Source organism: Salmo salar, chromosome 21 (genome assembly GCF_965601325.2).
Source record: "Salmo salar chromosome 21, fSalSal1, whole genome shotgun sequence".
Taxonomy (NCBI): Eukaryota; Metazoa; Chordata; class Actinopteri; order Salmoniformes; family Salmonidae; genus Salmo; species Salmo salar.
In genome coordinates this window covers 45,052,447-45,066,745 of record NC_138311.1, presented here as the reverse complement: position 1 = coordinate 45,066,745, position 14,299 = coordinate 45,052,447, and the positions used below count along the sequence as shown (strand labels likewise).

Below are 14,299 nucleotides of genomic sequence, written 5' to 3'. Positions count from 1 at the left end.
AGGATCAGGTTACAGTGGATCACGGTCCTACAGAGATCTCTCTCACCCCCACAGAGGGGGAGAGGTACAGAGGGATTGATGGGGGGGGGGTTATGACACCTCCATTGTAAATCTTAAGGCAGCAGATTAATCCTTTTTCCTTTAGTGTGTGGGCCTTATGGAAAATCTAGCTCAGAACTGTAACATGCAATAAATGGACTTTGGGACATTATATTTCATCAACCAAAATGGTGGTAACAATGATAGATGGAATATGAAAATTAAGGTCGATTTCGTTATGTTATTAAAAATAGTATCAAGACGTTATAACGAAAACATTAACTTGAAGAGTTTTCATAATGTGTATGTGATGTTTACATACTTTATGTTGTGTAGAAAATATCCAGATGAAAGAGAATGTTTTGGTGACGATAAGACTGATTTTAGTTGTCTAAACGAGATCATAGCAATTTATAATACCTTGCCTCGTAACTAGCAACACCCCAGAGAGCGTGTCATAAAGACGGGAACGCCCTTTCTACCCTGGGGTATAAAACATGTGAGTTAAGAATTTACATACCAGACTAAGTTGACCGCGCGCTGTAGCCGAGGTCTACCACTAGTCGTGACCCCGAAACACAACGGCCCTCCGACCCAAGCTGGGAGGGCCGTCGTCTACACGGCCCTCCGACCCAAGCTGGGAGCGTCGACACGACTGATTAGCCTCCTAAGAAGACCACTCTCACAAAATGAGTGCAAGGAAACAGACAACCAAGAGAAAGGCCATCGCGTGGACAATCAGAGACTTACACCCGATAACGAAGGAGATGCGGCCATCGAAAGAACAGGGCGTCGGCCAAACCTATCCCACTAAGCGGAACTCGGCCCACGAAGAGATACCCAACGGAGACCTTCAACACGTAAATACATTCATTGTCATTCTGACCCATAAGAGCGGCAGTTTACAAATGTATCCAAGTGTGCTTTTCTCTCTTGCACTTTCTCTCTCTCTCTTTAAATCCCCATCTTGTGTAACACGTGTCATATTGTGTTGGTCCGCTAGGGATCGGTTGCCATTGTATTAAGTTCTAACCAATAACCTAGACTGCTGCGTCTCTCAGACAATTTTTTAAAATCGAATATAAATCATGTAGCAGATGTAGCATATGGTAGAAAGAGTATGTGGCCTTCTCTGTAGCCTACAGGCTGGAGATACAATGTAATGAGACGGACACTTTTCCCGATCAAATAGCCTAACCTAAATGGCGCTCAATCAACAACAAAAAAAAACATAACAAACATATCCTAAAAACAGGACAGGTCAAAGTAAAATGAACAATATGGAATGGACAATAACAACTGTTGTCTAGGAGTTTCACCCCATCGTCATGATCAGTGGTTTCAAGTTTGTATCCGTCATTTCTGACAAGCAGATCATAGAAAATAAAAAATACTTATGCATTTCCCGCTGTGTAAACACATTGCAATAGACTCACAATAACTCCTGATAAAGTTGGTCTTGCCTAAAGTAAAGGAATGTGAATAAATGGTTAATAAGTGATAAGCAGTAATAAGTGGTCACTACCATCATGACTTAATTGTTTTATTCTGTGTTACAGCATTCAACCCACATAACGCATTTAAATGTATTTTTTTTTTTTTTACAAAAAACACAAAAAAACATGATTACTTAAAAAAATATTATCAAACCAAAAAAACCTCAAAAATCACTAACCACTCAGCACTATTAATGGTTAACCGTAAAAGAGGATGAATTAGTAACGGTGAGCACCAGGCTTATCAATCTGTATCAGTCTTTTCCATTAGGGGTCAGGCCAGGGACAAGACTTTGTTAACTATCCAGGGCAATCATTCAGTGGAATAAGGCTGTAACGTAACAAAATGTGGAAAAAGTCAAGGGGTCTGAATACTTTGTGAATGCACTGTATATACTTCCGGATTAAAAACAGGCTAACACACAAGATATTGCAGCAGAGAGGAAATGACTGATACTTAGTAAATAAGTCATTTTCTTGTGGACTACTGAATGATCATTCTGGGAGGAACTATCTACACAGCCACAGGTGGTGAGAAACTGTACTGAAACGGCTACTAGATCTCCAAAACATACAATATTGCTGTCACGTCCTGGCCAGTATAAGGGTTAATTGGTATTGTAGTTTGGTCAGGACGTGGCAGAGGGTATTTGTTTTATGTGGTTCAGGGTGGTGTTTTGGAAATAGGGCGTTTGATTTAGTATTTCCGGGTTTTTGGTTTATGATCTATGTTTAGGTAATTCTATGTCTAGTCTAGGTAGTCTGTGTTTCTATGGTTGATTAATTGGGGTTGGGACTCTCAATTGAAGGCAGGTGTTTTCTCTTTGCCTTTGATTGAGAGTCCCATATATTAGGGTGTGTTTGTGTTTGGGATTTGTGGGAGATTGTTTTTGCATTGCGTGTTTTTGTGAGCCTGCAAAACTGTCATTTGTCGTGCTTATTGTTTTCTTGTTTTCTCGTGTTCAACGTTCTTTAATAAATTAAGAAAATGAACACCAACTCTACTGCGTATTGGTCCACACTTTCAGACGACGATTTCGCTATATCATCGGATGATGAAGAAGTTCGTGACAATTGCAATGATAAATAGTTTAATATCATTACAAAGCAGATAGTGAAATCTATTGAGTAACAGGTTGTGTAGCCTAAATGTGCTTTTAAAAATGTAAACTTTTTGTTGCAACTATACAGTAGCGAGTTCATTCAGCATGGAGGTGGCATCTATAGATGAACAGGTGTTACTAAACAGTCAATGCGAATAATTTATCTCCTTAAACATGCCGGTTTACTTCAAAGGACATGTTGTTGTTTTGGACCATGCAGAGAGTTTGTCTTGCAGCTCTTTGGCTTCGCGGTTTCTCATTACAGAAATAGATACTCAGGTCACAATGTGGACAGCAGTAGGTAGTAGAGAAAATCTGGCATGAGCTCCATGTTTGAAAATCTAATTTGTGAAAGTTGGCTCTCGTCCTCTCTCTCCTGTGGTCTTTGCTACAAGGCGAAATGCCAGTCAATAGGCCTAAATCAAATGCATCAACAACTTGTTTCACAGCCTCCCTCCACTGAGACTGTGGATTCTGAACTGACTGAAGTCCAGAAAACATTCAGACAGCCAGCCTATCATTTCCCTCCCTGTTAAGACATCATTAAAATAACATTTCCTTATCTACAGATAACTCCTCCCTCTCTACATTCCTCAATACCTGAGCTGACTGATTCATTGTAATTCGATCCTAGAGCTCCTACTCTGATACATTATGAACACCCAGAGCTCAACTTCACCATGGTCACATTTCACAAACCCAAACTGGACTGGGCCAATTCAGTCCAGGCATTCCCAGCATGTTGTTCCAATTGTTTAAAGCTACTCTCCTTAGTAAACAAGCCTTGCTGTTCTCTGCTAATGGCTCCATATCCAACCAGGGAAAGTTTTCCACTCATAATGGCCACAAATAACCCAGAACTAAAGTACCAAGTGAACCCAAGCTGTCGGTGTTCTAGTTCTAAAGGGAGATCCTGAGACATAGTGCTGTAAAACGCAGGCAAAATGGGGTGAGTAGGGCCCCGAGAACAGTGTGTGGTCCCACTATGTTTTGCTGAGAGTAGAGGATAGGGGTTGACCGGTGAGTAGGGGTCATTCTGTAGACACACAGACAGACAGGGTTGTAAGTAGGGCCATGGTCATTGTGATGACGACAACCTTGGAAACCCTTGTGAATGGTGCCAATGTTAGCTAGCTCAAGTACTGCCTTTATTTACAGCAGGACAGGACATTTCTCTGTTGGACCACAGACATGCTTTAGTCTTCTGTGGTGTGTTTTCTGTTAGGTTAAACTTTTTTTTTATTAAAAAAAGAGGCCTGTCTGCTCAAAAAGCTTTTCTATTTAGTTTACAGAGTTTGTATAAAGTTTGTTTCCAGTTAAAGTCCCTCAGTGTGCAGGTCAACGCTGAAAATAAATGCTTGTTTGGCCTGCTAAATAAACATTCAACAAAATAATGGCAGTGTTAACCCCTGATTTTGCACCATCTCATATTCATACCAGTGCATTTCTAAGTTCCCAAGCATTCCCCTTCCCAGTGCGAGAAGGCTACATATCACTACGGCTGCTTCCCTGCAGTTTTATCACTATAAACAGCCTTCAAACTGCAGTTTCTAGTCCAGCGACTACAGCCTGCCTGCGTCTTCCTGAGTGACTGACAGAAACTCACAGAAAAGATGGGGAAGACTTCATGTCATCCAGCCATCCACGGCCCGAGGGAAGAGTAAAAGACAGCTACAGTGTTAGAGGATGGAGGACGAGGGTGGGAAAGATCATGATCATTATTGCTTACATTAAGCTGATGAAGATGATCATTATAGCTAAGGATAGAAAAATGATTGATCAATGAATGACTCATGTTGAAATCTGGAATACAGGCCTAGTTTCTGAGAAGAGAAACACAGTAGGGACTGTGTGTGTGGGACAGCTGTACTGTGGCGAACTAGTTAACCCTCTCTCTCCGTGTGTCCTTTAATAATTCAGCGGCTGAGACTACCAGATGGACACTCACCTCTCTGCTCCTCTACTGGTCATTAGAGGTCGACTCCAGAGCAGAGGTGCCATGACTTTAATGATGTAATACAATAGCAGGCTATAAGGTGTTTATTTAAAAATATATATATATTTTACCTTTATTTAACTAGGCAAGTCATTCCTATTTTACAATGACGGCCTACCCCGGCCAAACCCTTCCCTAGCCCGGACGACGCTGGGCCAAATGGGACTCCTGATCACAGCCAGTTGTGACACCGCCCGGGATCGAACCAGGGTCTGTAGTGACGCCTCTAGTACTGAGATGCAGTGCTTTTAGACCGCTGCACCACTCGGGATGCCAAAGAGAAGAGAATACACTTAATTCAGAGTTAAAGAGGGCTTAGAGTCTTGGCGGTGGGCACACACACACACACAGAACCGACTGACAGCATAGCAAATAAAAAGGTCTCCTTTTAAAAGACTGACTGGCTGACAGCAGTACAGAAAGAGAGTGAGAAGAGGCGTCTCCTTAACTAATACACCACGTCTCTAAATGCATAACGTGCCCACTTTTCTTGGAATTTCAATAACATCTGACAAAAATATCTAAAGACACTTAAGCAAACTTTGTGAAAATTCATATTTGTGTCATTCTCGATACTTTTCGCCACGACTGTACATTACCAGTCAATAGTTTGGACACACCTACTCATTCCATGGTTTTTCTTTATTTTTACTGTTTTCTACATTGTAGAATAATAGTAAAGACAAACTATAAAATAACACATATGGAATCATGTAGTAACCAAAAAAAAGTGTTAAACAGCGCTTGCTGGACTTTCTTGCGCGCCCTGAAGCCTTCTCCACAACAACTGAACCACTCTACTTGAAGTTCTTGATGATCCAATAAATGGTTGATTTAAGTGCAATCTTACTGGCAGCAATATCCTTGCCTGTGAAGCCCTTTTTGTGCAAAGCAATGATGACGGCACGTGTTTCCTTGCAAGTAACCATGGTTGACAGAGGAAGAACAATGATTCCAAGCACCACCCTCCTTTTGAAGCTTCCAGTCTGTTATTCGAACTCAATCAGCATGACAGAGTGATCTCCAGCCTTGTCCTCGTCAACACTCACACCTGTGTTAACGAGAGAATCACTGACATGATGTCAGCTGGTCCTTTTGTGGCAGGGCTGAAATGCAGCAAATGTTTTTGGGGGATTCAGTTCATTTACATGGCAAAGAGGGACTTTGCAATTAATTGCAATTCATCTGATCACTCTTCATAGTATTCTGGAGTATATGCAAATTGCCATCATACAAACTGAGGCAGCAGACTTTGTGAAAATGAATATTTGTCATTCTCAAAACTTTTGGCCACGACTGTATATTGTTAATGAAACGATGTAGGCCTTATTTTTTGGTTTAAAAAGATCATATGTCAAATGGGAGCCTCCCGAGTGGTGCAGCAGTCTAAGGCTGCGTCACTACAGATCCTGGTTGGAGGCGGCGCACAATTGTCCAATCGTCGTCCGGGTTAGGGGAGGGTTTGGCCGGCCGGGTTGTCCTTGTCCCATCGTGCCCTAGCAACTCCTGTGGCGGGCCGGGTGCAGTGCACGCTGACACAAAATCCGGGTAGGGGCCAGCTGAGTATAAGACTATCATCTGCATATAAAATGGATGAGAGAGTTTCCTACTGCCTGAGCCATGTTGTTGATGTGAATTGAGAAGAGCGTGGGGCCTAGGATCGAGCCTTGGGCTACTCCCTTGGTGACAGGCAGTGGCTGAGACAGCAGATGTTCTGAATTTATACACTGCACTCTTTGAGAGCGGTAGTTTGCAAAGCAGGCCAAAGACACCAATACTCCACAAGAACAGAATGGTCTACCGTATCAAAAGCTTTGGCCTAGTAAATAAAAATAACAGCACAACATTACTTAGAATCAAGGGCAATGGTGACATCACTGAGGACCTTTAAGGTTGCAATGACACATCCATAACCTGAGCGGAAACCAGATTGCATACCAGAGAAAAAAACTATAGACATCAAGAAAGCCAGTCAGTTGATTATAGACAAGTTGTTAGAACACTTTAGATTTTGTCCCCCCCCATATCCCCAGATTCCTACCGCAAACTCTGAACATTTTCATCTTCGCAACTAGCTAACCGCAATCCTGGGTGACTAATCCTGGCTAGCGTTTCCATCCCGGAGCAAGCACCAATTAGGCTGAAGCTAGCCCGGCCAGGGCTCCTGTGCTACCACCGAAGCCCACTCCTGGGCTACAATATCCGGACCCCTTCTACTGCCGGTACGGGGCACGGAACCCCGCCGAACCTCTACGACTGGAATACCGACATAATCTGCCCGAGGATTCCAACAGGCCCCTCAGGCCTCTGAAGGCCCATTCTGCTAACCGCGGCCTACTAGCTACCTAGAGCGACTTGGAACCCTACTAATTCCACGACTGGTCTATCGACGTCACCACACGATGAGGCAAAAACAGACTTACCCCCCATCGCGACGTCCCCCAAAGACTAACTTGCTAGCCCCGGTCTGCTAACTGCTAGCTTGCCTGCCCCGGTCTGCTAACTGCTAGCTTGCCTGCCCCGGTCTGCTAACTGCTAGCTTGCCTGCCCCGGTCTGCTAAATGCTAGCTTGCCTGCCCCGGTCTGCTAACTGCTAACTTGACTGCCCCAGTATGCTAACTGCAAGCCCCGGTCTGCCAACTGCTTGCTTGCTAACCCGGTCTGCTAACTGCTAGTTTGCCAGCCCCGGTCTGCTAACTGCTAGCTTGTTTAGCCCTGGCCTACTAACTGTTAGCATCGGCCTGCTAACTGTCAGCCCAACCCCTCACTGGACCCATATGTTCACTTGGCTACACATGCCTCTCTCTAATATCAATATGCCTCGTCCATTACTGTCCTGGTTAGTGATTACTGTCTTATTCCACTGTAGAGCCTCTAGCCCTGCTCAATATGCCTTAACCAACCATGTCGTTCCACCTCCTACATATGCGATGACATCACCTGGTTTAAACGTCTCTAGAGACTATATCTCGCTCATCATTACTCAATGCCTTGGTTAACCTCCAATGTACTCAAATCCTACCTTACCTTTATCTGTACACTATGCCTTGAATCTATGCTACCGTGCCTAGAAACCTGCTCCTTTTACTCTCTGTTCCGAACGTGCTAGACGGCCAGTTCGTATAGCCTTTAGCGTACCCTTATCCTACTTCTCCTCTGTTCCCATGGTGATGTGGAGGTTAATCCAGGTCCTGCAGTGCCTAGCGCCACTCCCACTCCCCAGGTGCTCTCATTTGTTGACTTCTGTAACCGTAAAAGCCTTGGTTTCATGCATGTTAACATTAGAAGCCTACTCCCTAAATTTGCTTTATTCACTGCTTTAGCACATTCTGCCAACCCGGATGTCTTAGCCGTCTCTGAATCCTGGCTTAGGAAAACCACCAAAAACCCTGAAATCTCCATTGCTAACTATAACATTTTCCGCCAAGATAGAACTGCCAAAGGGGGCGGTGTTGCACTCTACCGCAAAGATAGCCTGCAGAGTTCTGTATTACTATCCAAGTCAGTACCCAAACAACGAACTGCAAAAATCTCTGAAGCTGGAAACTCATACCTCCCTCACTAGCTTTAAGCACCAGCTGTCAGAGCAGCTCACAGATCACTGCACATGTACATAGCCCATCTATAAAACAGCCCATCTATCTACCTACCTCATCCCCATACTGTATTTATTTATGTTGCTCCTTTGCACCCCAGTATCTCTACTTGCACATTCATCTTCTGCACATCTACCATTCCAGTGTTTAATTGCTCTATTGTAATTACTTTGCCACCATGGCCTATTTATTGCCTTAACTTACCTCATTTGCACTCACTGTATATAGACTTTTTGTTTTCTTTTGTTCTACTGTATTATTGACTGTATGTTTTGTTTATTCCATGTGTAACTCTGTGTTGTTGTATGTGTCGAATTGCTATGCTTTATGTTGGCCAGGTCGCAGTTGCAAATGAGAACTTGTTCTCAACTAGCCTACCTGGTTAAATAAACCTGTTTGGGATAGGGGGCAGTATTTTCGCGGCCAGATAAAAAACGTACCCAATTTAATCTGGTTACTACTCCTGCCCAGAAACTAGAATATGCATATAATTAGTAGATTTGGATAGAAAACACTCTAAAGTTTCTAAAACTGTTTGGTTTTAATGGTGTCTGAGTATAACAGAACTCATATGGCAGGCCAAAACCTAAGATTCCATACAGTAAGTGCCCTGTCTCACAATTTATTGTCCTTCTATAGCATCTCTATCGAAAATACAGCATCTGTGCTGTAACGTGACATTTTCTAAGTCTTCCATTGGCTCTCAGAAGGCGGCAGAAAGTGTAATGGGGTGTCTGCAGTCTCTGGGCTAAGAACAGCAGGAGTATTTGTTAGTGGTCTGGCTGGGAACAGTGACACTGGAGATGCGCGTCCACGAGACTACTCAATTTTTTTCTTTCAGCCTTTGAATGAATACAACGTTGCCCGGTTGGAATATTATCGCTATTTTACAAGAAAAAGAGCATAAAAATTGATTTTAAACAGCGTTTGACATGCTTCGAAATACGGTAATGGAATATTTTGACATTTTTTGTCACGAAATGCGCTCGCGCGTCACCATTCGGATAGTGACCTCAACGCACGAACAAAACGGAGCTATTTCAATATAACTATGGATTATTTGGAACCAAAACAACATGTTGTTGTTGAAGTAGAAGTCCTGGGAGTGCATTCTGACGAAGAACAGCAAAGGTAATCCAATTTTTGTTATAGTAATTCTGAGTTTAGTGGGCACCAAACTTGGTGGGTGTCAAATTAGCTAGCCTGTGATGGCCGAGCTATCTACTCAGAATATTGTAAAATGTGCTTTCGCCGAAAAGCTATTTTAAAATCTGACACCGCGATTGCATAAAGGAGTTCTGTATCTATAATTCTTAAAATAATTATGTTTTTTGTGAATGTTTATCATGAGTAATTTAGTAAATTCACCGGAAGTTTGCGGTGGGTATGCTAGTTCTGAACATCACATGCCAAAGTAAAAAGCTGGTTTTTTATATAAATATGAACTTGATTGAACAAAACATGCATGTATTGTATAACATAATGTCCTAGGAGTGTCATCTGATGAAGATCAAAGGTTAGTGCTGCAATTAACTGTGGTTTTGGTTTTTGTGACATATATGCTTGCTTTGAAAATGGCTGTGTGATTATTTTTGGCAGGGTACTCTCCTTTTGCTTTCGCTGTAAAGCCTTTTTGAAATCGGACAATGTGGTTAGATTAACGAGTCTTGTCTTTAAAATGGTGAAAAATAGTCATATGTTTGAGAAATTGAAGTTATAGCATTTTTGAGGTATTTGTATTTCGCGCCACGCTCTACCATTGGATATTGGTGAGGCGTTCCGCTAGCGGAACGTCTGTCCCTAAAAGGTTAAATAAAGGTGAAATTTAAAAAAATATTTATATTTTTTATTAAACAGGGCAAAATCGAAATTGGCCTATAACAGTTAGGTTGAAAATATTAAGAATGGGATCTACCTAACACCTCCCAGAACCCAATGCGTGCTGGCCTGCCAGCACAGGAACAATTTGGGGCTTGTCAAACGAAAGTACAGCATGAGGATAATTGTTACTCCACCCCTGAAATAGGGAGTGTTGAGGCACCTCGATGTTCCAGCCAAGGCAAGATATTGAGGAGCTTGATTCTAAGATGGTTCAGTGGGTGAAATGAGTCGCCATGCAAGGGCAAGTTCTTAAATGGAGCAGCCCTGCTAACACAGAGATATTAGAAAATGGTGAAAGCTTTCTTTGGACAAAATAAGGTAGGTCAGTCTGAGAAAGACATTCAGCATATGTGGTGAGGAATGTAGGTAAAACATTTCTAAGGGAAGAAAGGAGACCTGATGCCTGCCACACACACACACACACACACACACACTTTGATTAACATTTGTTGTGGGGACCAAATAATTGATTCCCATTCAAAATACTATTTTCCCTATTTCCCCTTAATCCTAACCCTTAACCCCTAACCCCTAATTTTAACCCCCAAGCCTAAAAAAGCCTTTTTCCTTAACCCCCACTTGTCCGAATTTCCTTGTTTTACAATCCTTGTGAGGACTTCTGTTCCCCACAAGGATAGTAAAACCAAACACACACACAGAGTTAGAAGGTCTCCTAAGGCATGAATAATTCCAGCAGGCTGCTCCAGTATCAGTACGTATTCAGTCTACAGGATACAGGACAGGTAGGCAGAGAAGTAAGAACACAATGCTGAGCAAGCAGACAGGACCTGCATGGGGAATAATGATGGATGCCTGACTACTGGAGCCAGTCCGCACTTAAATACAGAAAACAGCCACTTAGACCAGAGCAGGACAGAAGTGATCCTGCATCCTCATCTACAGTTGAAGTCAGAAGTTTACATACACCTTAGCCAAATACATTTAAACGCAGTTTTTCACAATTCCTGACATTTAATCCTAGTAAAAATTCCCTGTTTTAGGTCAGTTAGGATCACAACTTTATTTTAAGTAAAATGTCAGAATAATAGTAGAGAATTATTTATTTCAGCTTTTATTTCTTTCATCACATTCCCAGTGGGTCAGAAGTTTACATACACTCAATTAGTATTTGGTAGCATTGCCTTTAAATTGTTTAACTTGGGTCAAACGTCTCAGGTAACCTTCCAAAGCTTCCACAATAAGTTGGGTGAATTTTGACCCATTCCTCCTGACAGAGCTGGTGTAACCGAGTCAGGTTTGTAGGCCTCCTTGCTCGCATACGCTTTTTCAGTTCTGCCCACACATTTTTAATAGGACTGAGGTGAGGGAGTTGTGATGGCCACTACAATGCTCTACCAACTGTGGCTCAGTTGGTAGAGCATGGTGTTTGCAACGCCAGGGTTGTGGGTTTGATTCCCACGTGTGACCAGTACGGAGAAAAAATGTATAAAATGTATGAAAATGTATGAAATGTAAGTCGCTCTGGATAAGAGCGTCTGCTAAATGACTAAAATGTAAATGCAATACCTTGACTTTGCTGTCCTTAAGCCATTTTGCCACAACTTGAGGTATGCTTGGGGTCATTGTCCATTTGGAAGACCCATTTGCAACCAAGCTTTAACTTCCTGACTGATGTCTTGAGATGTTGCTTCAATATATCCACATACTTTTCCATCCTCATGATGCCATCTATTTTGTGAAGTACACCAGTCCCTCCTGCAGCAAAGCACCCCCACAACATGATGCTGCCACCCATGTGCTTCACAGTTGGGATGGTGTTCTTCGGCTTGCAAGCCTCCCCCTTTCTCCTCCAAACATAACGATGGTCATTATGGCCAAACTGTTCTATTTTTGTTTCATCAGACCAGAGGACATTTCTCCAAAAAGTACAATATTTGTCCCAATGTGCAGTTTCAAACCGTAGTCTGGCTTTTTTATGGCAGTTTTGGAGCAGTGGCTTCTTCCTTGCTGAGCGGCATTACAGGTTATGTCGATATAGGACTCGTTTACTGTGGATATAGATACTTTTGTACCTGTTTCCTCCAGCATCTTCACAAGGTCCTTTGCTGATGTTCTGGGATTGATTTGCACTTTCCGCACCAAAGTATGTTCATCTCTAGAAGACAGAACGCGTCTACTTCCTGAGCGGTATGACAGCTGCGTGGTCCCATGGTGTTTATACTTGCGTACTATTGTTTGTACAGATGAACGTGGTACCTTCAGGCGTTTGGAAATTGCTCCCAAGGATGAACCAGACTTGTGGAGGTCTACAATATTTTTTTCTGAGGTCTTGGCTGATTCGGTGCATGTGACTAATACCATTTGATTTGACTTAAGTACCTATTTCCGAAGACTAAAGGGATTATAAACAGCTTCCAAACTGCCACCATATCATAACTATCACAGTAACTAGCTAACTGCACACTTTTGTTATAGGTTTGTTATTTTATGTGGGTCTCCACACACACAGGTTGGATATTAGTGAGATGAAGGGTGGCTGGTCTTACCTGGAGAGACAGCCAGCTGAAAGTGGTGTAGCTTGTTCTCATCAGGGAAGCTGGCTTTACACGTACCTGGGATAAGGAGGAGGAAGTGGGAGAAGAGAGAGCGATAAGGGCATTTATAAACTGGGTAGTTTGAGCCCTGAATGCTGATTGGCTGAAAGCAGTAGTATTTCAGACCATATAGCATGGGTATGACAAAACATTTATTTGTACTGCTCTAATTACCTTGGTAACCAGTTTCTAATAGCAATAAGGCACCTCGGGGTTTGTGGTATATGGCCAACGTACCACGGCTAATGGCTGTATCGAGAACAGCCCTTAGCCGCAGTATATTGGCCATATACCACAAACCCCTGAGGAGCCTTATTGCTTTAATATCTCAGTTGTTACTAGCCAACGATTACAGTTGCATTTATCTTCGCTGGGAAATGTAGATAGTTATCTTAATCTATGTGAATCCATGTGTGCATTAAACATCTAGGCCCAGCTTATCTCATTTGCGTTATGCTAATATACAGTGTACAAAACATTATGAACACCTGCTCTTTCCATGACATACACTGACCAGGTAAATCCAGGTGAAAGGTATGATGTCTTATTGATGTCACTTGTTAAATCCAATTCAAATCCGTGTAGATGAAGGGAAGGAGACAGGCTAAATAAGGATTTTTAAGCCTTGAGACATGAATTATGTGTGTGCCATTCAGAGGGTGAATGTGCAAGACAAAATATTTAAGTGCCTTTGAGCAGGGTATGGTTGTAGGTGACAGGTGCCCCGGTTTGTGTCAAGAACTGCAACGCTGCTGGATTTTTCACGCTCAACAGTTTCCCATGTGTATCAAGAATGGTCCACCACCAGGGCGGCAGGTAGCCTAGTGGTTTGAGCGTTGGACTAGTAACCGAAAGGTTGCAAGATTGAATCACTGAGCTGACAAGGTAAAAATCTGTCGCTCTGCCCCTGAACAAGGCAGTTAAACCCACTGTTCCTAGGCCGTCATTGAAAATAAGAATTTGTTCTTAACTGACTTGCCTAGTTAAATAAAGGTCAAATAAATAAATAAAAAATAAAAAAGGACATCCAGCCAACATGACAACTGTGGGAGACATTGGAATCAACATGGGCCAGTATCCCTGTGGAATGCTTTAGACACCTTGTAGAGTCCACACTCCTACAAAGTGAGGCTGTTCTGAGGGCAAAAGGGGGGGTGCAACTCAATGGGGTACTATATCTGGCTGTGGAAGTAAGCAGTAACATCTGCCAGAGGCTCTGAATCACCCCCTGGTGTTCAGACTGGCGCACTACACTACAGCTGAGCCAGCCACTGCTGTCTACACCTGTCAGAACATCTCTCCCTCTAACACACAGTGAGACCAATGAGCCATCAGAACATTAAAAACACTAAATCAGCTATTGTATAATGTTACACTGCATAGTGTTAAAGGGTGTATACTTACTAGGGAGGTTGGCTTCAAGTTCTGCAACTTCTGCAATGAGAGAGAAGGAGGGGGGAGAGACAAACTAAGAACGCATCCTGCTTGCGTTGGTAGCTAGGAAAGAGCAGTCAGTGGTGCGCACCAAATCCTAAAGGAACAACACATCATCTCCCACACTCCCTTCCCGGTCTCTCCTGTCTCTCTCAGACCTTTGTTGTTTGGATGCTACAAACTAACTAGAGGAGATGCC

At 42.8% G+C, this 14,299-nt stretch overlaps 1 protein-coding gene across 2 annotated transcripts in view; it reads right to left on the bottom strand.

Annotated features, from left to right (window-relative positions):
• Positions 1 to 14,299, bottom strand: part of LOC106582389 (NEDD8-conjugating enzyme UBE2F) — an 88,022-nt gene that overhangs the window by 62,209 nt on the left and 11,514 nt on the right. The window contains exons 3-4 of one of the 2 annotated variants that reach the window (XM_014165456.3): positions 14,071 to 14,100; positions 12,619 to 12,684 (exon numbers count right to left, since the gene is read on the bottom strand). The exons of the other annotated variant lie outside the window; for it this stretch is intronic. Coding sequence (XP_014020931.1) covers positions 12,619 to 12,684; positions 14,071 to 14,100 — 96 coding nt within the window. The remainder of the gene's footprint in view (positions 1 to 12,618; positions 12,685 to 14,070; positions 14,101 to 14,299) is intronic. 2 annotated transcript variants of the gene reach the window in all.